The sequence below is a fragment of the Peromyscus californicus genome, unplaced genomic scaffold (genome assembly GCF_007827085.1).
Source record: "Peromyscus californicus insignis strain IS unplaced genomic scaffold, ASM782708v3 Scaffold_4__1_contigs__length_199733344, whole genome shotgun sequence".
Lineage (NCBI taxonomy): Eukaryota > Metazoa > Chordata > Mammalia > Rodentia > Cricetidae > Peromyscus > Peromyscus californicus.
The window spans coordinates 173,216,895-173,242,555 of record NW_026294562.1 but is presented as its reverse complement, the minus strand read 5'-3'; the positions used below and the strand labels follow the sequence as shown (position 1 = coordinate 173,242,555).

General features: G+C 45.1%; 1 protein-coding gene, 1 long non-coding RNA gene and 1 other non-coding gene across 3 annotated transcripts in view; 1 reads left to right on the top strand and 2 right to left on the bottom strand.

The window, feature by feature from the left end:
• Positions 1–23,705, top strand: part of LOC128094855 (uncharacterized) — a 26,870-nt gene extending 3,165 nt beyond the window's left edge. Inside the window, exons 2-6 of the long non-coding RNA XR_008213098.1 lie at positions 4,563–4,731; positions 8,418–8,533; positions 15,448–15,644; positions 17,239–17,398; positions 23,497–23,705. This is a non-coding gene — a long non-coding RNA (uncharacterized LOC128094855). The remainder of the gene's footprint in view (positions 1–4,562; positions 4,732–8,417; positions 8,534–15,447; positions 15,645–17,238; positions 17,399–23,496) is intronic.
• On the bottom strand, positions 4,696–25,661 carry LOC128094854 (cytochrome P450 2B1). The gene is made up of 9 exons (XM_052713444.1): positions 23,811–25,661; positions 14,354–14,516; positions 13,756–13,905; positions 11,658–11,818; positions 10,777–10,953; positions 10,188–10,329; positions 8,222–8,409; positions 7,914–8,055; positions 4,696–4,889 (listed from the first exon to the last, which is right to left on the bottom strand). Exons 1-9 carry the CDS (start codon positions 23,979–23,981, stop codon positions 4,708–4,710), a joined length of 1,476 nt encoding a protein of 491 aa, XP_052569404.1. The 5' UTR covers positions 23,982–25,661; the 3' UTR covers positions 4,696–4,707.
• LOC128095735 (U6 spliceosomal RNA) lies at positions 18,713–18,818 on the bottom strand. The gene has a single exon (XR_008213347.1). It is a non-coding gene; the product is annotated as a U6 spliceosomal RNA (small nuclear RNA).

The window sequence follows — 25,661 nt, the reverse complement described above, 5'->3', positions numbered from 1 at the left end:
GGTAACTTGTACCTTATCCTGATATCTACAAAAGAATTGAGGACAAATGAAGAGCTGGAAAGTCATGTTGACTCATCTGCAGAGGAGGATGGGGGAGGAACAGAGAGAACCATGTAAACAACACTGGCATCTACAGCAATCTCTCAAATTACAGAGGCACCATAGGACAAAATTGGCTGGAGATGTCTCTCAGTTGGTAGAATCCTTGCCTAGCATGCACAGAGTTCTGGTTTAATCCTCTGTTCCACTGTATCCACCTTCGTGTACTGTACCCTCTGTCTTGGTCTCATTCCCCTACATTGTCCCTCTGGCTGACTCTCACAAGGCTGGTGCCATCTCCTGGTTTGCCTGTACTTCTGAAACCTTGCTGTGTCTATTATTCTCTAGTCATGGTGTGACTCCTTGTGCATCTGTGTCTCTCTGGTCTCATCTCTGACTCTCTGAGAGTCTGGCCTCATTTCATGCCCTTTGTCTTGATTACTCTTCTATTATTCTGCTAAGACACCGTGACCAGCTCAGCTGAGAGGAAAAACAGAATTTACTGGGGCTTACAGTTTCAGAGTTGAGACCATAACCATCACGTCAGGAACATGAAAGCAGGTGGACAGTCATGGTGCTGAAGCAGTACCCGAGAGCTTACATCTCATCCATGTCAGGAGGCAGACAGAGAGCTAACTGGGAAAGGCTTGAGCTTTGGAAACCTCAAAGCCCATCCCCAGTGACACACCTCCTCCATCAAGGCCACACCTTGTAATCCTCATAATACATTTCCACCAACTGGGGACCAAATACTCAAAAATATGAGCCAGTGGGGGTTATTCTCACTCAAACTACCACATCCTGGTTTGTCTCACATCCATCTGTCCTTCCCACCCAGACATTTTGTGTCTCTGTTAACTATTTCTAGGATCACATATCTTAGTTCTAATTTTTTCTGTGAAACTTCTATTTCAAAATGTATCCTTGGATCTTTAACTTGTCATCCTCCATCCCCACCCCAAGAACCTGTCTCTTCATCGCTCTTCTGGATCTTTAGCAATCTATTTGTCTCTCCATCTCTTTGTCTTGTGTTGACCTCCTGCACACACCCCTGGGACTCAACCCAGGTTTTCCAAAGCTCCACCAGCAGACCCCAAGCTTCCACCTTGATTTCAGCTTCCATGCTCCATTTTCTGCTACAAAGTCCTTCATGGTGGTCATACAGAACCACTAGAGGAAGCTCCAAGTTATTCTTTGGCCAAAAAATAAAATAAAAATACAACATACCTAAGTGTGGGGTGGGTGAGATCTTCCCTCCCACTAACCTCAGGACCATCCCCCACTCACCACTTCCTGGAAGATGGATCAATGATGGCCATGAGCCTTTGGCCAGAGAAAGCCTCAGCCTGATCCTCTATGGCCTCCCATATTGCCTCATGTCCACCCAGGACAAGAATAGGCTAAAGCCCGTATAGAGTGTGACAGTCTCAAGAATTATTAAGGACCAGCCTTAATAATCTTCTTCTGAGGGGCTCAGAAGAGAGGCTACAAATCGCAAGAATTATTTTCAGGAAAAGAAACTAAGAATCCTGAGCTCTTTTGTCTGTCTACTTTATTCCTCTGGGATAAAATTCTGTCTACATAGCCTCAATTCTGCTCTCATGCCTAACTACTTTCTTGCCTGATTTCTCTCTACATTTATCTGCTGTCCCCTCTAAGTTCTATCTTAATTCTCTCATCTTAGTTCTTCCCCCGCCCCACACCATCTAGGTTCTCATCCATCTAGTTCTTTCCCATCTTAGCTCCTCTCCCATTTCATTCTTTCTCATCTTGTTCTTCCTCATCTTGTTCTTCCCCATCTGGCTCTTCCTCATCTTCCATCTCATTCCTTTAGTATTCTATTCTAGCTTTTCAATGTTCTTCCCCATCTCAGTTCATTCCTCTCCAGTTCTTACCCATCTAGTTCTTCCATTCTCTTTTCTCTTCTCCATCTACTCCTTGCTCTGAAAATAAAGCTGAATTTTACCCCTTTGGCCCTTATCTCTCCAAACTATCTCTGCTCCCACATTTTCAGGCAGGGTGGGGAGAAGTGTGCTTGATCACTTGGCATCTTGGCTAAGCAACTTCCATAACAGCTAGATGTACCTGTAAGTAAGAACAGATTAGTTCTGAGTTAATTGTTAAAGGTTGATCTAAAACTGGAGATAAGACTTTAAAAAGGAGAAAATTAAGCTTAATTAGCAGATCGGCCAGGCCTGTTCAAACAGATGGTCTGGATGCTTAAGTTCTTAGAGAGCACAGAGGTATCTTTGATCAGATACTTTTGTCCATCCAGGGATGGTCCTGGCCAGATACTGCCAATGATGATAATTACATGAAGGGTTGAACTGGGGTTCTGGCTGTTCATAGCTGTCAGTGCAGAAGGTTCTCGAAACATTCCATTAGTACAGGAGAAGTTGTGCCCAATGAATGATGGAAAAGCTACAATAGTGCACGAGAAATTCATAGCAGGAAATGGCTAATAATCAAAAGCCAATATCACCAAGACTCGATGAGCCTCAGCTTGACCTCTTGAAGGCCCTTGGCTTCTTCCAGGTATTAGCTTGTCATAATCAGCTGAAATCCCTACCTCATACATTTTTATGGCTTGCAGCACGACAGTATCTCCATATTTCCCCCTCAGCTGCAGAGGCAAGGCCCAGAACTCACAAGCTGACCATAGTGATGGGTTCTTCCTCTCTGGATCACACTCCCAAGGTTGTCTGGATCTCATCAGGGAAGAACCTAAATTTCAGTTCTGTGGTTTCACATGACCATCTCTCTCATACCCTTCCATGGTCCCAGCTTTTCTGAGAACTTTCCCAACTTAGGACTTTATGAGATTCAGGGACTCCATGTAAGCATATGCAGCTCTCAAGGATGGAGACCACATTACATCTACCTGCACCTATCTCCCTACCTACCTTCAAACTGTTCCTCCTCATAAGAATTCTAGAAGCTTCTCTAGTGCCACAGCAGGGCTGGAAGAAGAATTGGAGAATTCACAACCTGATCTGGAGATGCCTGTTGAACCATGGACTTGCAACTCTTTGCTGCCTGTGAGCATCACTTCCTTCCTCCCATCTCCTGCCTCCTCACCCTGATCTTCTCCACATCTCACCCCTTGGAAAGATTTGAGTAGCTCATGAAGTCTGTTTGCAAAATGTTCTCCAGCAAAGGCAGAAGCCATTGTCCACGAGAGAGACAGTCCTTGAGCTGGAGCCACCCCAGATCCAGACTAGCAAGATTCAGGAGAAGCCAGAGTGCCATGGTTCTACCTTAGCATGCTGCACATTCCTGTTTTTCTTGAAGACAGACTGTTCTGATTGTTGTCTTATTCCTGTGGTTGGTGGAAGAGAGTGAGCCAGAAATCTTCCTTGGCAAAGCTCCTGGTAACTCTCCCTAGGCAGCAGGAGGTTGGTAATGAGGGTGGAAATTTAGTATCTCAGAGGTGAGTTGAGAGCTGCCTGCTGATTGGCCAAAGGCTGCCTAGAGACACCTTCCTAGGTGATGATGTTAAATAAATGACACTTCCCACAAACACCTGCTTGTCCCAGCAGTGCAGTGTGCAGAGGCTGAGTTTCAGGGGACACTGCTCAAAGGGTGGCTCCCAGACACTTCTGTCAGAAGGTGACAAGACAGCAAGAGCAGACGACTCAGAACTGGGTCAGTCTGGAGAGTTTGGGGACGAGGATTTACTCTGGTCATCTGAAGGGAGGGACAGATAACAGAGAGACGAGGTCTGGCTGCATATTGGGCAAGTTTATGGAGTGACTCATTTTGTCACAGTATTGAGTTGTTTATTTACCTATTGATTATTCTTCCACCATATTTAATACCTGGCATCAGTCACCTGCTGTTCCAGGTTCTCACAACTCAGCAGGGAACAAGGTAACAGGTTGTCCCTATACAAATCTGGCCTGGATGTGATCGAGTTTGCAGCCAGAAGCCCTTCTGAAAAGAACCTTAGTTACTAGACAATCAAGATGTCACATGTAAAAGTAACCAGGAGGTCAGGGGACTTGGCTTTTTGATGACTGCTCTTGAGTGTTGACTTGACTGCATCTGGCATCAACTAGACCCCAAGCTGCTGGGCATGCTCTGAGGGATTTCTTATCAGATTCTTAGGAGCAGGAAGACCCAGCCTAAATCAGGACCACACCTTCTGCTGGTAGAACACAGGAAAGAAGGTAATTACGCTTTTGGCTGAGAATGATCATGAGAAAAGCCCATGAAGGTTTGTGACTCTGGCCTGCAAAGTACAGGGACCTAGATAATATTGTGTGAAGTAAAAGACACCAGATACCAAATATCACACACTATATGATTCTGTTGACATGAGCCATACATATTAGGCAAATCTATAGAATTCGGTATTCAGATCATATACTGAGTCCATTGGCATAGATCATGTATCTCCAGGAGCTGATACATTGGCATTGTGGCTGTTGGGAGTGATTCAGCATGAGATGTGGCCTCCAGAAATCTCTCTGTTCACACTTCAAGAAAGGCACTTGATTGATTTTTTCCATTGCCATTCACAGGGCAGAAGAACACACCTCCAGCTTTGCAGAAGCTGCAGTGAGGTCTTATGAAGTGAGCAGTGACCTAGTGCCTGGTTTCCAGCAGGTCTCTCATAGGCAGAAACATGGGGCCATTCTCAACAGGCCATTCTCCACCACAGCCCAGTCAGCGGGCCAAGAAGCAGATCTGGTATGTTGGGGGCACTTTGCCAAAGCCACTCTCCTTGGGATTGAGGTCAATGTCCTCAGGAGCCATAAGACTGGACACGGAGAAGTTCTGGAGGATGGTGGTGAAGAAAAGGAACAATTCGTTGCGGGCAATGCCTTCACCAAGACAAATGCGCTTTCCTGTGGGCACAGAGGATAAGCCATGTGAGCCCCAGGGCAGTATACAACCTCTGGACTGTCCCATTCCTAAACCCAGACAACTCGGCCCATTGCAAAGAATAAGAATGAGTTTGACCTTCAACCTGCAATTTGAAAACATTAAGAGATTCCCAAAACCTTAAAGAATTGGTGCAAGGGCCAGTGAGACTTCTTAGCACAAAAAGGAGCCTGTTATCAACCCTGAGAACATGAGTTCAATCCCCTGGACCCACATGTTGCAAAGAGAGAACCAACGCTCACACTCTGTCCTTTGATATAAACACACACACACACACACACACACACACACACACACACACACACACACACACACACTCACCATAGCACACATGTATATGCATTCAAACATATACACAATAAATTAATCATAAAATTCAGAACAAACTGTTAGTAGGTGTCTCATGGTCACTTCTGACAGAGTTCTAGAATTTGTGGGATTACCAGAGTCCTTTGTTCCAGAACTGTAAGAAGGTACTAGAATAGGAACCAAGTGTGTCTGTGTACACATGTTTAATGCAACATCTTTAGTGTTCTATTTTAGCTCATGTGAGGGATTGGTACCCATCTCATTGGCTGCCCTGAGGGTGAAGGTACTGTTTACAAAGACTCTTAGATTAACAACTGAATGGTGTTAAGGGCCCTATATGATCCAGACATGGAGGCACATGTGTGCAAGTACAGCACTTGGGAGACTGAGGCAGGAAGTTGATAGACTACAGAGCATGGTCTCTGTCTCTCCCCGTTCTCTGTCCCCTCTGTCACTCATCCTCTCCTCCACCTTTCTTCTTTCTCTGTCCCCTCTGTCACTCATCCTCTCCTCCACCTTTCTCTCTGTCTCTGTCCCCTCTGTCACTCATCCTCTCCTCCACCTTTCTCTCTGTCTCTGTCCCCTCTGTCACTCATCCTCTCCTCCACCTTTCTCTCTTTCTCTGTCCCCTCTGTCACTCATCCTCTCCTCCACCTTTCTTTCTTTTTCTCTGCCTCCTTTGCTTCTTCAGCTTGTGATCAATGAACTTCAACAAGATCCCAAACACAATTGTTCACACAGTTGAGAATGGGCAGGGGCACATGATAAGGAGCCTATGGCATCCACTGGATTCTCAGAGACATAAGGTTTGTCACCTTGGGCATGGAGCACCACAGAACAATGGGAGCCTGAAAGACCAGACAAGGGCTCCACCCCCTGCCCTGTACCTCAGAGATTCTTAATCTGCAACTGACCACCTCAGGCCTCCAGGTGGATGAGGGATTTCCCAGCAACGCCTGTGCCCTCCAGTTGTTGGGAAATTGTGCCTGTGTAGGGGTGTCTAGGGAAAGTACCCTATCCCTTTGGGCATTCCATTTCCAGAACTTAGGTGACATGAGCTTAGAAATTCATGGAGTATCTCTCTGAGACAGTTCTCCTGGAACTCATTTTATGACCCAGATTTTTCCAGAGCAGCTTTTTATGGCTGATCTCACTCTCAACACCATGTCCCCATGCTTGGAGCTGGTGATTCAGACACCGTTCATGTCCCTTTGGCATTAATATCCTTTTGACTTGTTTGTTTGCTCACTCTCTTGCTTGCTTGCTTGCTTGCTTGCATCCCACAGCAGTCTCCCTGAACCTGTGTCTGTACCGACCATCACTATGTGTCTTATTATCTGTTCTTTTCTGCTTGCTTTCTCTAAACTTCCTAGCCATCATCCTAACCCCTCCAACTTCTCTGGCCAACCACATCTGGTCATGCATTCCTTCCATGTCTTCTTCTTACATCCCCTTTCCCAACAACCTGCCTTTCTAAACTTGGAACAGTTATACAGACAATTCACTTTTATCTCACATCCTACATGTCTGCAACTGTGAGGATCAAATAGGAAAGGAGGCCCTTATACTGGACAGAGCCAGGAGCAAGGCTGAGCCCAGGGTCACTGAAGTCACTCGGACACTCAACACTAGACAATTCTTAGCTGAGACATGGCTCAGTAAGAGAACACTTGCCTGAAATCCCTCAGTGAGTGAATGAGAACAGGAGGAGGAAAACAGGAGAGCATCTTCTAGAATGCACCAAGGAGAGGCTGGAGGTATGGGTTCTTCTGAGAGAACTTGTTTAACAAACACTTACCCCTGGGTTCCATCCCTGTCATGAGAATATGATGGGTGGGGTACAACTAAAGGCTAAGGAATTGTTTCTAGAATACCCCTTTCTCCAAAAGATAAAAGCATGAACATAAAGCTTCCATGTTTACATCCCATAGAGTCCATAAAACTGAATTAAATTTGGCCAGAGACACTAACAAATTAACCAAACACAACAGTCAACACAACTACTTGAGATTATATTCTTCCAATGAAGAAGAAGTCTCAGTCTCTCATAGAAGTTGACCTACCCTAGGCTGCAAACTACTCCAGCATGGCCAAGTAAGGCAAAAGCAGAACTGGCAACAATTGAGCTGTGTGTCCATGCCAAGCTCAGTATTGTCTATAGACACCACATGCTGACACTAATGGGTGCTGTAACTCTGAACTTCTTCGGGTTCAGGATGTTACTCATCATGGATGGTTTCTTTGCTCAAATAAATGGTAGTAATTTTGATTTCTGTTACAATTTACCAAGCCAGAGTAATTTTACTGCACAGAGACAAGCATGTCAAGACAAGGCCCCATCTCCCCAGTGCTCACAGCTAAAGTCAATGCCTCCCCAGCCATCAAGACCCTACCCAGTTCACAGCAGTGTTCATAGATGATGGCACTTGTTCTTGCTGTTGTTTCTTAAGAAAATGCATTTGCTCAAATTTAGAGACTTTTAAATAATTCCCCAAAGTACTGATGGTCAGAATGCTCCTTTAGTTCAAGAGTCCTCTTATGGCACTGTAGCCAGGGTGAATGAAATGGTTCAGGCAAAGCAGCTGGAATAAATCAGTAAACATGGACCTGGACCTGTCTGTCCAGGAGGATGAGCCTGCCCTCTAGTGTCTGGGAAAGGAAGCACAAGTGGGTCTCACCTATAGAGAAGGGCATGAAAGCTTCATTTTTCTTCAGAGATCCATTGGCATCCAGGAAGTGGTCAGGGTTGAAGGTGTCTGGTTGTGCAAAGTACCGTCGGTCATGGAGAGCTGAACTCAGGATGGGGTACACTTCAGTGTTCTAGGAGACATTATGAGACACAAAGATATCAGCATACCCTGACTCCCATCTTCAGTCAGTTCTTGAGAAACACATAGTGTAGGAAACCACAAACAGGCTGAGGTTGGTGATGAGGAGAGTGTAGAGTGATCATGGAGTAGACATGTGGAATGGCAGCTGGTCTCACCTTGGGGAGCAGGTACCCTCGGAACAAAGTGTCTTTGGTGACTTTGTGTGGGACACCAATGGGGATGAGATCTGAAAATCTCTGAATCTCGTGGATGACAGCCTCAGTGTAAGGCATTTTGGTGCGGTCCTCCAGGGTTGGGAGTCGGTGTGAGCCAATCACCTGATCGATCTCCTTTTGGACTCTCTCTGCACAGAAAGAAAGGAACAGTGGATCTACTTTGCTGATTTGTAGCAATGATATTTCATTCTATGAGCCAACACCCCAAGAAAGAGGGCATCATGGAGCCTCTCTGAGAAACGCAGTGCACTTGTGGGTACAAACAACTGTCCTGTTCTTTTTTTTTTTTTTTTTTTTTTTTTGGTTTTTCGAGACAGGGTTTCTCTGTGTAGCTTTGCGCCTTTCCTGATCTCGCGCTGTAGACCAGGCTGGCCTCGAACTCACAGAGATCCGCCTGCCTCTGCCTCCCGAGTGCTGGGATCAAAGGCGTGCGCCACCACCGCCTGGCCAACTGTCGTATTCTTAAGTGACTGCCTCTCTGTGCCCATGTTTAAAACTATATCACAGCTCTCCTCGACGAGCTTCAACCTTATTTCATCAGGGATTTAAAAAAAGAGAAAAACATACAAAAAGGGCGATTGCATAGGAATACTTCAGAGCAATCATGTTGGTGTAAGAGTGTGAGGGAGAAAAGCAGCAAAAATTCTCACCTTCACAAGGGAATGAATTGTCTGTCTACACACACACACACACACACACACTTACACATAATACCCACAGACACATGTGCACAATCACATACACATGCTTGTACTTGCCCAAAATCTATAACTCTACATGGAATTTTATATTAAGAACTCGAGGCTGTTTCCTCAGGAATATAACAGAGAAGTAGGTAGATTAGCAAATGGATCTATCCATGGATAACTATAAAAATGAATATATAATAAATATAATAAATAAATCAATTAATAAATGAACAGATTTGTGAGTTAATGAAATGAACAGACTAAACACTGGATTATTTATTCAACTCATAAGTCAAAAGATGACTCAATTAGAGGATAAATTAAAGAATGGATAGACATATGAAAGATAAACTCAAAGGCCAATTAGTGAAAAGATTAAGGAATGAAACTTTTGATAGAAGTATAGATAAGTTTATGCATAATCAATGAAAATAATTTATTCAATTCTACTGATCAAAGGGAAACTAAGTTGATGAATTAAAATAAATGAATGAATGAACAGGGTGGGTGATCAATAAAAATTAGACAGTGGATTGATATATGATGAGTGGGTGGGTTCTGGGTATGTGTGTGTGTGTGTGTGTGTGTGTGTGTGTGTGTGTGTGTGTGTGAATATTTATAGGTAGGTAGATAAAAGGATGGTTGAGTAAATAGGTGTTTAGTTAGGCAGATGCTTAGATGAATGGGAAAATGAATGAAGAGAAAGGTGAACGACATGAGTTGGTGAGTGGACACATAGGTGTGTAAACAAACAGAATGAGTAGATGGATGAAGAGGTGCATGGATAGAAAGATAAATGAATAAATGGATGTAAAGAGAGAAAGATGGAAGGAAGGAAAGAAGGATGGATGGATGGATGGATGGATGGATGGATGGATGGATGGATGGATGGATGATGGGTGGAAGGGTGGGTGGATGGATGGATGGACGGATGGATGGATGAATGGATGGTTGGATGAGTGGGTGGATGGATGGATAGATGGATGGGTAGGTGGGTTGGTGGATAGACTGATCTACATTAAAGTGAAAGGAAAAATCAAAGGAAAATGGGCCAGCTGAGTGTTCATTCACACACTACCCACAGTACTACCCTAGTTTAGAAGTAGACCAAAGCCTTCAGAACTCCAGATGTAAGAGGCCCTTGTCTCTCTCATCCACACAAACCTCCACAGCTAAAAGGAGGCTAGAGATCCCTCAACGGGCAGTCTGTGGCGCACCTGTAACATGGGGGTATTTGAGCATGAGCAGGAAGCCATAGCGGAGCGTGGTGCTGCTGGTCTCGGTGCCAGCAAAGAAGAGAGACAGCACGGAGAGCATGAGGTTCTGGTGATCGAACTCCGTGTGTTGATTGGACTTCTCCTGGTTCCAGATGGGAGAGAGAAGGGAAGGTCAGGGGTGACTGGGTCTTTACAGGGAGATACATACACATCCTGGGAACTGACCTTCTGTCTCACACTGTATGGACTGCATTGCCAGTCCCAGTCCTCAACAATGTCATTGGCTCTCTGTTCTGTCTCCTTCTCTCTTGACTTTGCTCTCTGGTATTTATCATGATTTTCCTCCCAGGCTCTCTCTTCCTCTGAGGTCTTTTCTGCTTTTTGCCCCTTGCCCTGTGTTTCTTCCACAGCCTTCTTCCTCCCTGTTTCATTTTCTCCTCCTTTCTCTAGTCTTCAATTTCTGGATTCTTCTGCATCTCCTCTACTCCACTTCCTATCTCTCCTCCCCATCCTCTGCCCCCCTTTTCCTCGGCTCACATCCCCAGCCTTCACTCTCACCCATCACTTCTCTCATTCTTGCAGGACTTACCTTCTCCATGCGTAGAAGGTAGGTATCGATGAAGTCTCTTGGATTGCTGGGATCCAAGGTTGCCCTGTGCTTCTCCACACTCTGGCCAATGTAGTCAAGGACTTCCTGCAGGTTTTTGGAGATTTGTCTGTGGGCACCGGGAAAGTACTTCAGGAAGCCAGAGAAGAGCTCAAACACCTGCAGGAAAGAAGGACCCAGGAGGTCACCTGGAGCTATCAGGACTCAAGGAGCAGGCTGTGTTCCTAGGTCCCCATATTTCACGAGGATCTGCCCTCTCTCCTTCCATTCTCTCCCCTCCCCTCCCCCACTCCTTTGCTCATCTTCTCTTTCCTTCATTTCCCCTCTCATGCACAAACACACACAGCATGCTCTCAGTCTGTTTCTCTGAGTCCTTTCTCCAGCACTTGTATTGGATTCTCTCTCACTCTTTCCTAAGCCATCATTTTGTTTTTGTTTTTGTCAATCAGGGTCTCATGTCTTTCAGACTCTCCTCAAACTCAATATTTACCCAAAGATGGCCTTAAACTCTGATCTCCCATGTAGTGGGATTGCACATATGTAGCGCCAAACCTGGCTTAATTTGTGCTAGGGATGAACCCCAGGATTCACACATGATAGACAAGTCCTCTGCCCTCTTAGCGACAGCCACAGCGCCCCCATGTCATCATTTTCTCATGTCTGGATGACTTGGTATTTCTGCATTAGGGTTTCTCCACCCTACTTAACATCCTCCTGCCACCCCTTGCCCTCCAGGCCTCAGGCTCCTTGTCTCTCCATGTTGTCTCTGCCTTTCTTCCAGCCCTAAGACACTCCCTTCTTCACCCACAGAGCAGCCTCTTCTTTCCTCTGCCCTGGATGCTCCTCTCTTCCCATCCACTGACCTGGGTGGAGAAGGAGCTGATGAGAGAGAAGGACCTATAGAACAGGTCCAGCAGGCGCAGGAACTGGCGGTCTTTGTAGTCAAAGCGCTCTCCAAAGACAATGGAGCAGATGATGTTAGCTGTGATGCACTGGAAAAGGAAGGTGGGGTCCAGGGGGGCTCCTGGAGAAGGGGGATGCATTTCAGGAGACTCGGAATCAAGACATGGCATCAGGGGGACATTGGGCTTTGGCCTCATATCTGTAAACCTATACCCACTACTCCCTACTCAATACCAGTAGCTGCTACCACATCTGTAAACATGATGCACCAGGACCTGCACTCAGGATTGCACACACCATTTATTTAATTTCCTCTCAAAATTATACATAAGATGCAATGCTATTAGTATACACAGAGATGGGCACTAACTTCACCAAGGTGACACAGCTCCTCATGACTGGGGCCAGGATCAGACCCAGAGAGTTGAGAAGGAGAGCGTCTGTAACATAGTGTCCACCAGGAAAACATTCTGACTGAGCCCATAGCTGACTCCCATTGGCAGGAATGGTACAGAGAACGATGTGGGGGTTGCTTGTGTGGATTTAGAAGTCTCATCTTTGAGTCTTCCTCCATTCCTTCTCTGATTCTAGGCTCTGTGGTGTTCCAAGAACCATCAATAACCAGTGCCTGCTGCCTTTAGTTCTGGGTTCCTTCATGGGCCCACATGGTGGGAAGGATGTTGTCAGTCCAGCAATATTGGGCTGGCCTGTCTGTTGTCTCTGATTTCTCTGCAGATCTTTCCCTGATGTCTGTCAACCTTTATCTGTCTCTGTGATTTCCTGTCTAAATGTCTCTCAGCATTTCTGTCTTTCTCTTTTCCATCCCTCTACCTATTTTCCTGGCCCCTTTATTCCCCTCACTCCTGCTCCCCTGTATTTTCTCTTCTGTTTGGTCATCAAGTTCTATCTCAGCTTCCCAGTCTCTGTCACTCTGCTTTCTCCTTCCTAGTCTCTTGATTTCCTTCTGTTCCCTTCCAGTCTCTGCATGGACCTCTCAGAGTCTCCTGAGAAATCTTAAAGAGATGACAAACACCAGCATAAAGGAATGAGGTGGTAAAAAATGGACTAGGTCACCAGGATGCCCCTGATGTGAAGTTTCTATAAGTACCCAGAAGTGCCTAGGACTGCCACAAAGTAAAACACCCCATCTTTGCTCACTGCCCCACTCATCAGGACATCCACAAGGAAAGAACAAAGTTCCCTGCTTCTAACACCTGCCTTGGACATAGACCGTGTTTTGAGACTGGTTAACATGATCAAGACGTCCTTGAACACGGTATAAAGTCAAGGATAACCTCCAACCTCTATGCTCCTGCCTTCACCTCAGGTATACCATAGTGACCAGCATTTGGCACCATGCCAATGTTGTGGTGTTGTGATCAGACTTGGAACTGTGTGTGTGCCAGGCAAGCCCAGCATGCTGGAGCTGCACCCACCATGTCAACCATGGTTTTTCTTTGAGACAAGATTTCATGATGTAGCCAAACTGGCTTTAAACTTGTGACCCTCATGTCTCAGCCCCCTGAGTATTGGGAGGGCAGGCTTGTGCCATCACACCAGATGACACATATTCTTAACCCAGGCATCGATTTCCCTGAACATAAGTAGAATGCATGCAATTCTCTCAATCTATGTCTCTGAGTCATTCTTGAACACTGTGAACTATACATCTCTTTCCCTGTCTTTCTGTATTTCTCTCTCCCTCTAGCTTATCATCTTGCCAGTGTGTGTCTGTCTGTGTGTATGTGTGTGTGTGTGTGTCTGTATGTCTGTGTGTGTCTGTGTATGTGACTACGTCTCTGTGTGTGTCTGTGTGTATGTCTTTGTGTGTGTGTCTGTGTCTATGTGTGTATGTCTCCGTGTGTGTGTGTGTGTGTGTGTGTGTATCTGTGTGTGTCTGTGTATGTGACTACATCTCTCTGTGTGTCTGTGTGTGTGTGTGTGTGTGTGTGTGTGTGTATTTCTTTTTCTGCCCATGGATGTCTCTTCTCTTTCCCGGGCTGTGCACTCAGGTCTCTGTATCACCATGCTCCTTTATGCCCATTCTCAGAGACTCACCCTGGGATTTCCGGAGCTCCTCAACCAGACATCGGGCCTCCTCCTGAATCCGCTCCTCCACACTCCGCTTTCCCATCCCAAAGTCTCTCATGGTGGCCAGAGAGAATCGCCGAAGGGTCTTCCAGCGTTCCCCATTGGCAAAGATCACACCTAAGAAATTAAGAGAAGCATGGGGGAGTTATAGAGGAAGGTCAAAGAAACCTGGGTCCTTACTACCCCTTGCCCTCCCTTCCATCAGCTTCTCCTCTCTCTGGGCCCATTCTCCAGCCCACCTCATCCTAAACTGTAATGGGTAGCCATTCCAGCTTTGACCTGGAAGTTTTAACACCCATTGAGGCTTCAGTAATGGTCACGCCTATAAGGTGAGGCTGAGAGAGGACCCTGAAGACCCGAGATCCAGATGAGCAGGCTCTCTTGGTTCCTAGACCCTGGACACTGAGGTAGACCAAGCAGAGTTCTCCAGAGAACACCGCCAGACAGCACCTTTCCCAGACACTGTAGCCTATCCCATGTAAGTTACCCCATGAAATAAACCTCCCTTTTAACTACATGGAGTGGCATTGATAATTTCACCAATATCAAACTTTGAAATTCCTACCATAGTCCTTGAAGACTGGTCTAACCACAGCAATTGTCCCCCGGCCAGAGAAAGCCTCAGCTTGGTCCACCAGAGCCTCCCTTATGGCCTCTGTCCCATACAGCATGACCACGGGCCTCGGTCCCAGGTGCACTGTGAACACATCTCCATATTTTTCTCGAATCTGCCAAGCATAAGGGTACCAGGGTTGTGGTTAGTCAGTGCAGACGTTGTTGCTACCCTGTGAAAACACTTAGACACAGAGTGATACATAGGAAGACCTCCCCTGGCCACCTTTCCCCTTCTGAGGACCTAGCAATTTCAGGGTCAATCCACCACCATGGAAGTCTGCATGGATGCTGGATGATCTGAGCAGTACTGCATTACAGTATGGCTGTGGGTGGGTGGCTCTTGCTATCAGCTCAGCACTGGGGAAGTAAATGAGGTGGATCAGGAGTTCAAGATCATCTCTTGCTGCTGTTGAGGTGGAGGCCAGCCTGGGGCTACATGAGACCTGGTATCAAAAAAATAAACAATATATAGATATGCTGTAGGAAAACTGAGAGTGATGATTTGACATTACAGAGGATTCAGCGGTAAACTTGCTTAGGAAAACTAAGCTGCACAAGGTAGGGTCTAGCTAAGGCAGTGCTGCCTCTCATATGACTTGGTGATAAGTAGTAAGCTAACCAGACTTGTTAGAAACCATAAGAAGATAGTTGTACCCTGAACGTAATTGTACTTTAGGCTTCTGAGAATATAGTTCTGTTGATATTTGTTTATTAAGATAGATGCAAATCAGGCTCCATTCCCATATTAAAGAACATGGCTCTACTGGGCAGTTCAAAGGGGATAGCACTGGCTAACAATGATCATTAAGTCCTGTTTCTCTTATTCAGGAAGAGTGTAATTCTGCCAGGAGGGTAGGAGAGCACTGGTGAGACGATTTGAATAAGAATGGCCTCTATAAGTTCATGTATTTGAATGCTTGCTCACCAGGTTGAAAAGATTAGGATTGGGAGGTGTGGCCTTGTTGGAGGAAGTGTGTCACTAGGGGTAGGCTTTGAAGTTTCAAAAGCCCATGCTAAGCCCAGAGTTTTTCTCTCTGCCTGCAGATCAGGATGTGGCTCTCAGCTACTGCTCCAGCACCTGCCATGCCTGCTGTCATGTTGCTGCCATGGTGATTATAGACTAAATGCTTTCTTATTCGAGCTGCCTTGGTCATCGGGTCTCTTCACAGCAACAGTTCAATGACTGAGACACAAGCAATGTGATTCAAAAGGAACAACCCTGGTCTACTTCAAAAGTAATGGTGAGGATATCTTTGCCATAAATCTCCACTTATCTGAAATAGTCAGGCTTGTAGTTCCTATCTCTGTGAAATATGTTTAACTGCTCAAAGTCTGATGGAACCTACAAGATATTTACAGATGACAGCACATATGGATTGGTAGTGCCCAAGATCTACACAAGCTGTTAAAAATGTCTCTTTGAGGCTAGTTTCTCTTGGATGTTGGCCAGAACCAGATGTGCATTATTGAAGAGTTTTATTCTTATTTCTCAAGTGTTTGGAGTAAGTTCTCATTGGTGTGGGGAGGGGGCTTAACCTGCTGCTTCAAACACAGATATGGATATAGACTCTGATATGTGCTGTGGGATATCTTTTTGTATCCTGTGAATATGTGTTGCTCTAGATGGCTAATAAATAAGCTACTTTGGCCTATGGCAAGGCAACTTAGAGACAGGTGGGAAATCCAAACAGAGATACAGGAAAGAGAAAGGCAGAATTGGAGAAATGCCAGCCCACCACCCAAAGAGCAACAAGATGCCTGCAGACCACTAATGCCACAGCCACTTGGCAACATATAGATTAATACAAATGGGTTAAGTTATAAGAACTAGCTAACGTAAAGCCTGACCCATAGGCCATACAGTTTGTAAGTAATGTAAACCTCTGTGTGTCTACTTGGACCAAGCAGGTGAAGGGTGTGAGTGAGAGAGATTCATCCCAACCGCAGGGCCAGGCAGGACTGGAGAAACCTCTGGCTACATTTTGGCACCCAATGTGAGGCAGGAATTTCTACCCAAAACCTGAGAAGTCTATAAAAATGGATTCTAAAATGGAGTCAAGAGCAGCTTCCTCATTGAGTCTCTCAGGCAAGTCATGACACAAAGATGCTGCAAATGTATGCTGGAGCTACATACAGCATGGCAGGTTCACAGCTGTGTGGGCTTGACCTACAGCATGGCAGATTCCGGTCATGGTACACAGAGGTGTCTCCAAGGCATGCAGTGTGATGCATGGTGGGTTTAACTTTTGCTAGTACAGACAAAATACTGGGGGTGGAATTCTGGGTTATATACTGCTGGATGGAGGCATAGACCCACTGCTTCCCAGACTCATTGGTGAGCATGGATCCCAGAGCTGGTGGTAAACATACCTCCACCATGTTGGGAAGCTGAGGGGGGGCCCTGGAGGCAACAGCCAAAGTCATCATCTTAACAGCTTAAAATCGCTCCTGGTCAAAGAAGGATTATAGATTCACAACAAGACAGATTCAGATGATATAAAACTCTAAATGGTTTAAAATGTATGTAAAAATGTACATAGGCTTGGAAGAGAGAGAAAAAAGAACATATGCATTTATATAATGAAATAGATAGTTTTAAAAAATAAAATCTTTAAAGAGACAGTAAAAGTAATATAAAAGTCAATCCACGTAAAAATAAAATTTACACAGAGAATCTGGATTGTGTTGTCTTTGGGATTTTTAATTGGAGAGAGACATTTGATTGTAAAGACTGCTGAGTTAAACCAATATGTATATTTTAAAGGTATCTTGACTTCAAATTTATGTCTAAGGATACATTGCTTTGGAAAAGATGTTCTGCTTTTATTTCCACAGAAGATGAGAACCGATGGACTGCTTCCAGGCTAATATGGTTTGATCAACCAAGACCCTCTGAGAGGTTGATACAGCCTCACAGACTGCTACAGTCAAGATTTAACTATGATTCTTAATTTTCTCAGGATTCCCATAAGATTGCCAGCACCCCCAACCAGTAGTAAGTAGTATGAAAAGCTATGCCCAAATTCCTAAAATATTGTTTATAAATGTTTATTTTTACTTAAAAGGGGTTGATTATGAATGCAAACTCTTTATAAAAAAGAAAAGGGGATAGTGTAGATATGATAGGATAAAAGGGTAGGTTATTCAATGTACTTAAAGAGCAACAACTTATTTTAAATGTTTTACATTGCTATGGATTTTGATGCAAATTTGAAGTTGTTTTGTTTATTGATGCAAATGTGAAGAAAATTTTGTTATACTGTATGTATTTCTACTCCTGTTTGGGGTACTATGTTTGTGCAGCTCATTTGAAATTGTAGTGTATAGCTGAGAAATACAGATTAATAAGTAGTCATGTTAGTTAAGTTTTCTAGATATACATAGGTATTTTTCAATTAGGTAGGTAATCTTCAAACACGTAAAAGAATTACAGAATATGGCATTTAAAATGTTTTATAACTTAGACTTTTCTGGACAGTGAGACATGTCTGCTCCTGGCAGCACCAATTTACTTCAAAGAGGAAGATGGGCATCAAAGACATTCCATATGGAGTTTTCCTTCTTCTTCTTCTTCTTCTTCTTCTTCTTCTTCTTCTTCTTCTTCTTCTTCTTCTTCTTCTTCTTCTCCTCCTCCTCCTCCTCCTCCTCCTCCTCCTCCTCCTCCTCCTCCTTCTTCTTCTTCTTCTTCTTCTTCTTGGCAAAACTGGCCATTTGGGCAAGAAACTGCTCTTGCCTGGACTGTTTGACAATGTGTGGTATAGACTGGACATGTAGGACCCATGGGAAAGTGACCACTAAACTTTGCCTAAACAAGGTGAGATCCTTCTTCAGGTTCCTGCCTCACAGAGGAGACTGTCAGACATTCTGCAGGACACAGGGAGAAGCAATTGGTGAACTTTGCCAATAGGCAAGACAATCCTTCGAATTTCTTGCTTCACTAAAAAGTCTGCCAGAGACTCTAGGCCTGTAGGCTGAAGATCAATGCCCCAATGGTGCTGAGAAACTTTGGATGACTGTCCAGGCAGCTAGATATCTCAGTAATTTCTAGAATTATGGAAGTTGCTTGCAATTCACTTCCTGTTTACTCAGGTAATATTATATCCTTCTGGGGTCTTTGATGGAGTTGAAGACTACATAGTTATAATTATAATTTTCCTTGGCTGTGATAAAAGATAAAATTAGATACAAAACTTTAGACTCACAAATATAGGACAGATGATAGACTAGTTTCTTAATTTTGCCAAATACAAATAGACTAGATATTATAACTAATTCTTACTTGATAACTGTTTCATTTACATGTATTTTTTAAAATATGGAACGCTCACAAATTTGAGTGCCATTCTTGCACTGGGGCCATGCTAATCTTCTCTGTATCATTCCAATTTTAGTATATGTGCTGCCAAAGTGAGCACTATTATATGTAATTTTACTATGTTAAAGTTAAAACCTTCCTTTTTGATTAGACAGAAATGGGGAAGTTCTATGAGATGTCTTTCTGTATGCTGTGAATATGTGTTGTTCTAGTTGGCTAATAAATAAGCTACTTTGACCTATGTCAAGGCAGCCTAGAGGCAGGTGGGAAATCCAAACAGAGATACAGGAAAGAGAAAGATGAGATGAAAGAGAAGCCAGCCCACCACCCAAGGAGCAACAAGATGCCCTCAGATGAGCAATGCCACAGCCACGTGGCAACATATAGTATGGTGATATTTTAATTGTACTGAAATGTGATTTTATTTGTATGTTAATAAATAAAGTTGCCTGGGGGTCAGAGCTAATAGCAAGCCATAGCAGAAACTGGGTGGTGGTGGTGCACTCCTTTAATCCCAGCTCTTGGGAGCAGAGCTAGGCGGATCTCTGTGTGTTCAAAGGTACAGCCAGCATGGAGACACACGCCTTTAATCTCAATACCAACCATAGAAGACCTGGAGGTCTGTACAGACAGGCAGTGACGAGAAGGTCATGTGGTTGGGTTTACAACCAATAAGAAGGCAGAAGAGAAAGTCTATAAAAAAGACAGACAGGAAGTAGGTCTCTTGCTGAAGAGGACAACAGCAGCAGTGAAGGGTAAGGTTTTTAGCTCTGACCTCTTGGACTTTCATCTCTGCATTGGCTCTGTGTTTCTTATTTAACAAGACCATTCATCTACAATATAGATTAATAGAAATGGGTGAGTTAAGTTATAAGAGTTAGCTAACAAGAAGCCTGACACATAGGCCTTACCTTTTGTATGTAATGTAAGCCTCTGTGTGTTTACTTGGGACCAAGTGGCTGCAGGATGCAGGGAGGAGAGATTCATCCTAACCGCAGGGCTGGGCAGGACTGGAGAAAACTCCAGCTACAGACATGAATATGATATGGATGTTAACACTCACACACACACACACACACACACACACACACACACACACACACACACATAATTACAGTTATGAAGTAGCAACAAAAATAACTCCATGGTTGGTGGTCACCACAACCTGAGGAACTGTTTTAAAGGGTCATAGCATTAGGAAGGCTGATAATCAACTTTAACAATATCATAGTTCAAAAGTTAAAACTGGAGTAGCTAGAGAGATGGCTCAGACGTTAAAAATCTCATGCAGAGGATCTGGGTTTGGTTCCCAGCACCCACATGGCAGCTCACAAATATCTTTAACTCCAGTTCCAGGGGATGTAATGCCCTCTTTTGACCTCTGCAGGTACCAGGCACACACATGGTACACAGACATATGTGCAGGCAAAACATTCTTACACACAAAATAAAAAATAAATCTAAAATGAATCATTTTAAATTATAACTGAAACTGGAGAGGTAGCTCAGTGGTCTGGAACACTTGCGGCTACATGATGACTGGGATTTGCACCCCAGTCCCAGATATAAGCCTGGTGTCCAAAGCACAGCCATAGCCCCACCTCCAAAGTGGAGGTGGAGACAGGAGGAAGTGGGGCTTGCTGGTTTCCAGCCTAGCTAAGACAATACCAGGCCCAGGTTAAGGGAGAGACCCTGCCTCAAAGGAATAGACAGAGAGTGATAGAACACAACCAATGTCCCCATCTGGCCTCTATGTAAAGGTGTGTGTATCCACACACAAAGTAAATATACACCCAAACAGACACACAATAAAAATAATAATAATAATAATTACATTTCTTTCCAAATTCTAGACAGTCACTTGCAGAACTTCCATAAGGAAGCACTGTAGTACCTATACCTTGAGACCCACCTCCTCTTCTGAGTCCTGACTCAGAAATCATGACTCTTCCAAAACCTCCTTTCTATTTCTTGTTCTCTCAGATACCGACCAAAGGCTGGATGTGCTTTCCCTACACTCTGAGCTGTCCCTCTCTTTCTCGGAAGCTCGCCCACTCATTTTTTACCACATGGGTGCTTACAAACCACATAGATTCCTCTATTTCTCTCACCCACCTTCCTCTTCCAGCAGCTGCCAAGATGTGCCACTTGTTTTTAATTAAAAACATCTGCCTGATGTTTTTAATCTCAAACTCTGAGAAGATTGCCCTTGAGTTCCTCCTGAGTCTTTTCCTAACACCAGTTTCCATGGTAATGGTGGGTTCCCCTGAGGTTCTGATGTGAATAAGATGGGACTCTAAAGAAGTTCCTGTGAGGATAAAACAGGTGGTTGCCTCCAGGATCTTAGAAGTCACACCCAGGCTGTGACACTAGACACCCCAACAACTATCAAAGCATTTGAAAATAGATCCCAGGTCCACCACTCTTGAATCAAGCCTCAGAGGCCACACTTAAAAGCCTGACGAAGAGCCCAGTGAGCATACACAGATGCTTGTTCTTGTGAGCCTACCAAGGGAGTATCATGAACTTTGTGTGAGTGTTACACCAGCATATACGAAAGTGCAACACATGCATGCAGTGGCCTCATAGGCCAGAAGAGGGAGCCAGATCCCCTGGAACTGCAGTTACAAATGGGAGGGATTTATTTTTGGTGCTGGGAACCAAAACTGGATCCTTGAAGGAGCAGCCAGTGCTCTTAACTGCTGGGCCAGTTCTCCTCCACCACCACCCAGGTCCTTCTTATGTCTTCTCCTAAATGAGCATTTCTTCCTGGGGCTACATGTGACTGAAACTCGACCAGACACTGACCCTCACTGAACAGCTTTGGAAATGTTCCATCATCAAATTTCAGCCCATCTCCCAATTATTTTGGTGTCTCCATCCATAAGAGAAGAATGTTAAGGAGCCTTAAAAGTAGTTTAGAATAGACTCCTCCCTCCTCCTGCTTCCCTATTCCTGTTTCCCTCCTCTCTCCTCGATCCTTCTTCCTCCCTCCTCCCTTTGGTCCTGAGTGGAGACATGAAATTCTTACCTACTCCAAAGATTGACTCCTCCCTTAAGAGTTAATTCAGCTGGGCCCATCAATCTTCAGCCAAGAGACAAGCCCTGGAGAAGGCTGGTTCACTTAAACCATGATAAGCAGATGGGAGGAATGGTCATCCCCTTATTGGGCTCAGGAGGAATAATCACCCCCTTATTGGGCTAGTGTGCTTCTCCTTCCCTGACCTTGGTGCAGCCACTAGCAGAACTTCCATCAGCAGCTTTTCTAGTGCTTACTAGACTAGAAAAATGACTTAGGGTTTAAAAGCACATGCTGTTCTTGCAGAGGACCCAGGTTCAGTTCCCAGCACTCACTTGGTACTTACACCATCTGTAACTCATTTCCAGGGAATCCTACACCCTTTGGAGCACCAAGCATGCACATGGTATGCATGCATAAATGCAGGCGACATTCATACACATAAAGTAAAAATAAACCTTTGAGAGGAAAGCCATTTTGCTTTGCCTATGTTCTGTATCAGACAGGTGAACAGGCAACTTACCTAATTAACTTTTGTATGTTTATTCTACATCTGAAACTAGTCTGTCAGCTCCTGGGTGTCAGGAATGCAGCTCTGCTGCTCGACGCTGCCACTATTATTCTTGCAGGGGAACATGGGACTCTTTAATGTTCAAAATACATAGTTGCAAAGACAACCAACCATCATATCAGAGCTGGTATATACTGGAATTTCCTGCTGTCTGCACATTTCCTAGACCCTGTGTGTTCATATCATCAACATCACTGTCCCTGCTGGGAAAGATGCAGCATTTCACACTGTGACAGAATGCTACCACCCCTCCCTGTGGGTCTGTGGGCAGTTAGTGCTGCTGGGGGGAGATGCCGATTTCTGTCGTGGTGTAGTCACTCATGAGATGCTCACGGTCCAGGAAATGAGCCCCACCACGCCTGAGCAGGAGTCGGCATCTCCACTTTTCCTCATCAACCTTCCCACCTGAACCTAGAGCCTAGAAGGCATCCTTTCTCTTTGTGCAAAGTGATCTCCAAGCAACAAGCCCCACATAAGCCCACTCTGAAGGACCCTAATAAAACTTGGGGGGGCAGAAATAAGAATATTAAAGCAGGGAGAGTCTTGTTGGCAAAAAGAAGGGGTTCTGTGGGGAAAAGAGGGAGGAGAGAGAGGGAAAGGGGAGGTCACAAATGACCGAGATCTGGTATCTGCAGATGATAAAGTGTCTAAGGATTTTTTAAAACTAAAATAAACAGGATGTTGACTTGAGTTTTCTAACATGTGAGAAGTACTTGTTTAAAACACTCATGTCAGGGTGTGGTGATACACGCTTCTCATTTCATTCAGGAGGCTAAGGCAAGAGAATCATGAGTTGGAAGACAACCTTAAAAGCACGGGGAGACCCTGTCTCAAAATATAAAGTAAAATAGCTAAATTTGCCATTGAGTGGAGGGGGGTACCAAACATATGGTACAAGAGGGAGATCTCCACAGCCATGGGGAGGGACAGAGGAGTGGGACTTGCAATCACTGCTTCAGCTCTCTCATGGAAGGTAGGAGCGTGGATGCTGATGAATTACTAGCAAGCAAGTGGTAATTAAACATGAAATCCCCAGTGTGAAGAATCTGTGCACAGACTGGTAAATACAATGCTAGCTGCTGCAATAAACTGATAAACACTCCCTACCACGCCTCCTCCTGCCCTGCCTCTCTTCCCCTTTGTCCCTGAACACCTCAAGCTAATCTCTGCTCTCTCTTTTGTTGGCAGGAGCAAAACCTGTTGCTGATGCCTCTGACGTTTTTCTTTCTCTTCTGGAAAAGACAAGCCCCACGGAGTGAAATTCTACACGCTTACGCCTCAATGGCTCTACACCTTCCACACTCCAAGCACATTGCCCCCACTGGATTCCACCATAGTGAGGACATGCCTGCCCATCATCACTAATCAGCATCTCACCTTCCACTCAGCAACCTTCCCACCTGAACCTATGGCCTGGAAGGAGTCGCTTGCTCATCCCTCTGAGTGATCTCCACGGACAAAAGCAGGGACAAGCCCACACAATGACCCCATATAAGTCTCACCTTCATGAAGGAGTTGAGGAGGCCTCCTCTGTCCATCTGCAGGACGTTTCCCAGGAGGGGCAGTGGACGTGGTCCTGGTGGGAGGTGGCCACGGGCTTTTGGGTGACCCCTGACCAGGAGCAGTACAAAGCCCACGAGGAGAGCGAGGAGGAGCAGGACACTGGGCTCCATGGTCCTGGTCTGGCCACTGGCGACCTCACTGCACACTCCAGCAGGACCTTTTATGCTGAGCCTGCCTCTCCACCTAGTTATGCAACTTGAGCTGTTCCTGCCTCCTGTCTCGTCACTGTCCAGGAGTGTGAGCACCCATACTTCCTGCTAGGGCTGCCAGTGACTTGCTCACTCCCTATCTTCTTGCCCCCACCCTAAGATGTTGGCAAGATCACCAAGAAACAGATACACAGGACAAAAGGGCATTGGGAGTAATGCGTCTCGATTTCTGGGGGTGAGTATACACGTGTCAGCTCAGTTTTGTCTGTTTATTTATTCAGGCATGTACCTGTGTGTGTGCACTATATGCTTTTTATAGTGAAAGGCCATTTCTTTGTGTTTGTTTGTTTTTGTTTTGTGACAGGGTTTCTCTGTGTAACTGCCCTGACTGTCCTGAAACTCACTCTGTAGCCCAGACTGGCCTCGAATGCACAGAGATCTGCCTTCCTCTGCCTCCCAAGTGCAGGGATTAAAGGCGTGTACCACCACCCAGCTGGTCATTCTAATATGAATGTGTGTTTGTGTGTTTGTGTCTAGATGTGCTTGCTAGTCTACTCTTGCACGTCTGGGGTGTGTTTGCATATATAATCTTAAATTGTGGAGGCCTTTCTCTATGTTCTTAGCTTCATATATGAATGTGGTTACATTTAAGTGACAAGAACAGTGTCACATGGACTGTGCACATCTCTGTGTGTCTATGCATTCCCCAGCCCGAGTCCTTGAGGGGCTGCAGATGTAATTTCTCCAGAGTTCCTATTGCACTCTCTGGCCCATGACAGCCTCAGATGGAAGAGAAAGAAGGAGAAGAAAGGAGAGGCAAGAGATTCAGGAGTGGGAAGGCTCGGGAGCTAGGAGGAGAGAGAGGCTGAAACCTGGCAGAGGAGAAGTTGGGGCCTCTGGGTGTCTGGGCTGGCTAGATTTTATATCAACTTGATACAAGTTAGGGTCATTTGAGAGGAAGGAACTTCAGTTGAGAAAATGCATCCCTAAAATCACAGTGCAGGCAAGCTTGAAAGGCATTTTCTTTATTAGGGATTGATGAGGAGGGCTAAGCCCACTGTAGGTGGTGCCATCCCTAGGCGGGTGGTCCTGGGTTCTATAAGAAAGCAGGGCCATGGGGAACAAGCCAGTAAGTAGCACCCCTCCCTGGCCTCTGCTTGAGCTCCTGCCTCCAGGTTCCTGCCTTGTGTTCCCACCCTGACTTCCCTGGATGATGAACTGTAAAATGGGAATTCAAGCAAAATAAACCCTTCCCTCCCCAAGTTGCTTTTGGTCACAGTGTTTTGTCACAGAAAGAGAAACCCTAACTAAATAGTCTCTGATTGCTGTGACTAATGACGAATGGTTCCTTTTGTCCTCCTGGCTGTCTTCATAGGCCATGAAGCTCTCCGACCCTCTCTCTTGCTATCTTTCTCTGACAGTGTCTCTACCCCCTGCCCCCATCCCACAGACTCTGCAGAAAGATGCAGAGACCATCTTAGTCTGTATTCTGCAGTAGCAGAATATTAGAAACCCAGCAATTATACGAACAGAATTTTTTTTAATTTTGTGGTTCTGGAAACAGTTATTTCCAAGAACACAGCACTGGTATCTGGTGAGGCTCTTGCTGTTGCTCTATAACGTGACACAGGGGTCAGCAAA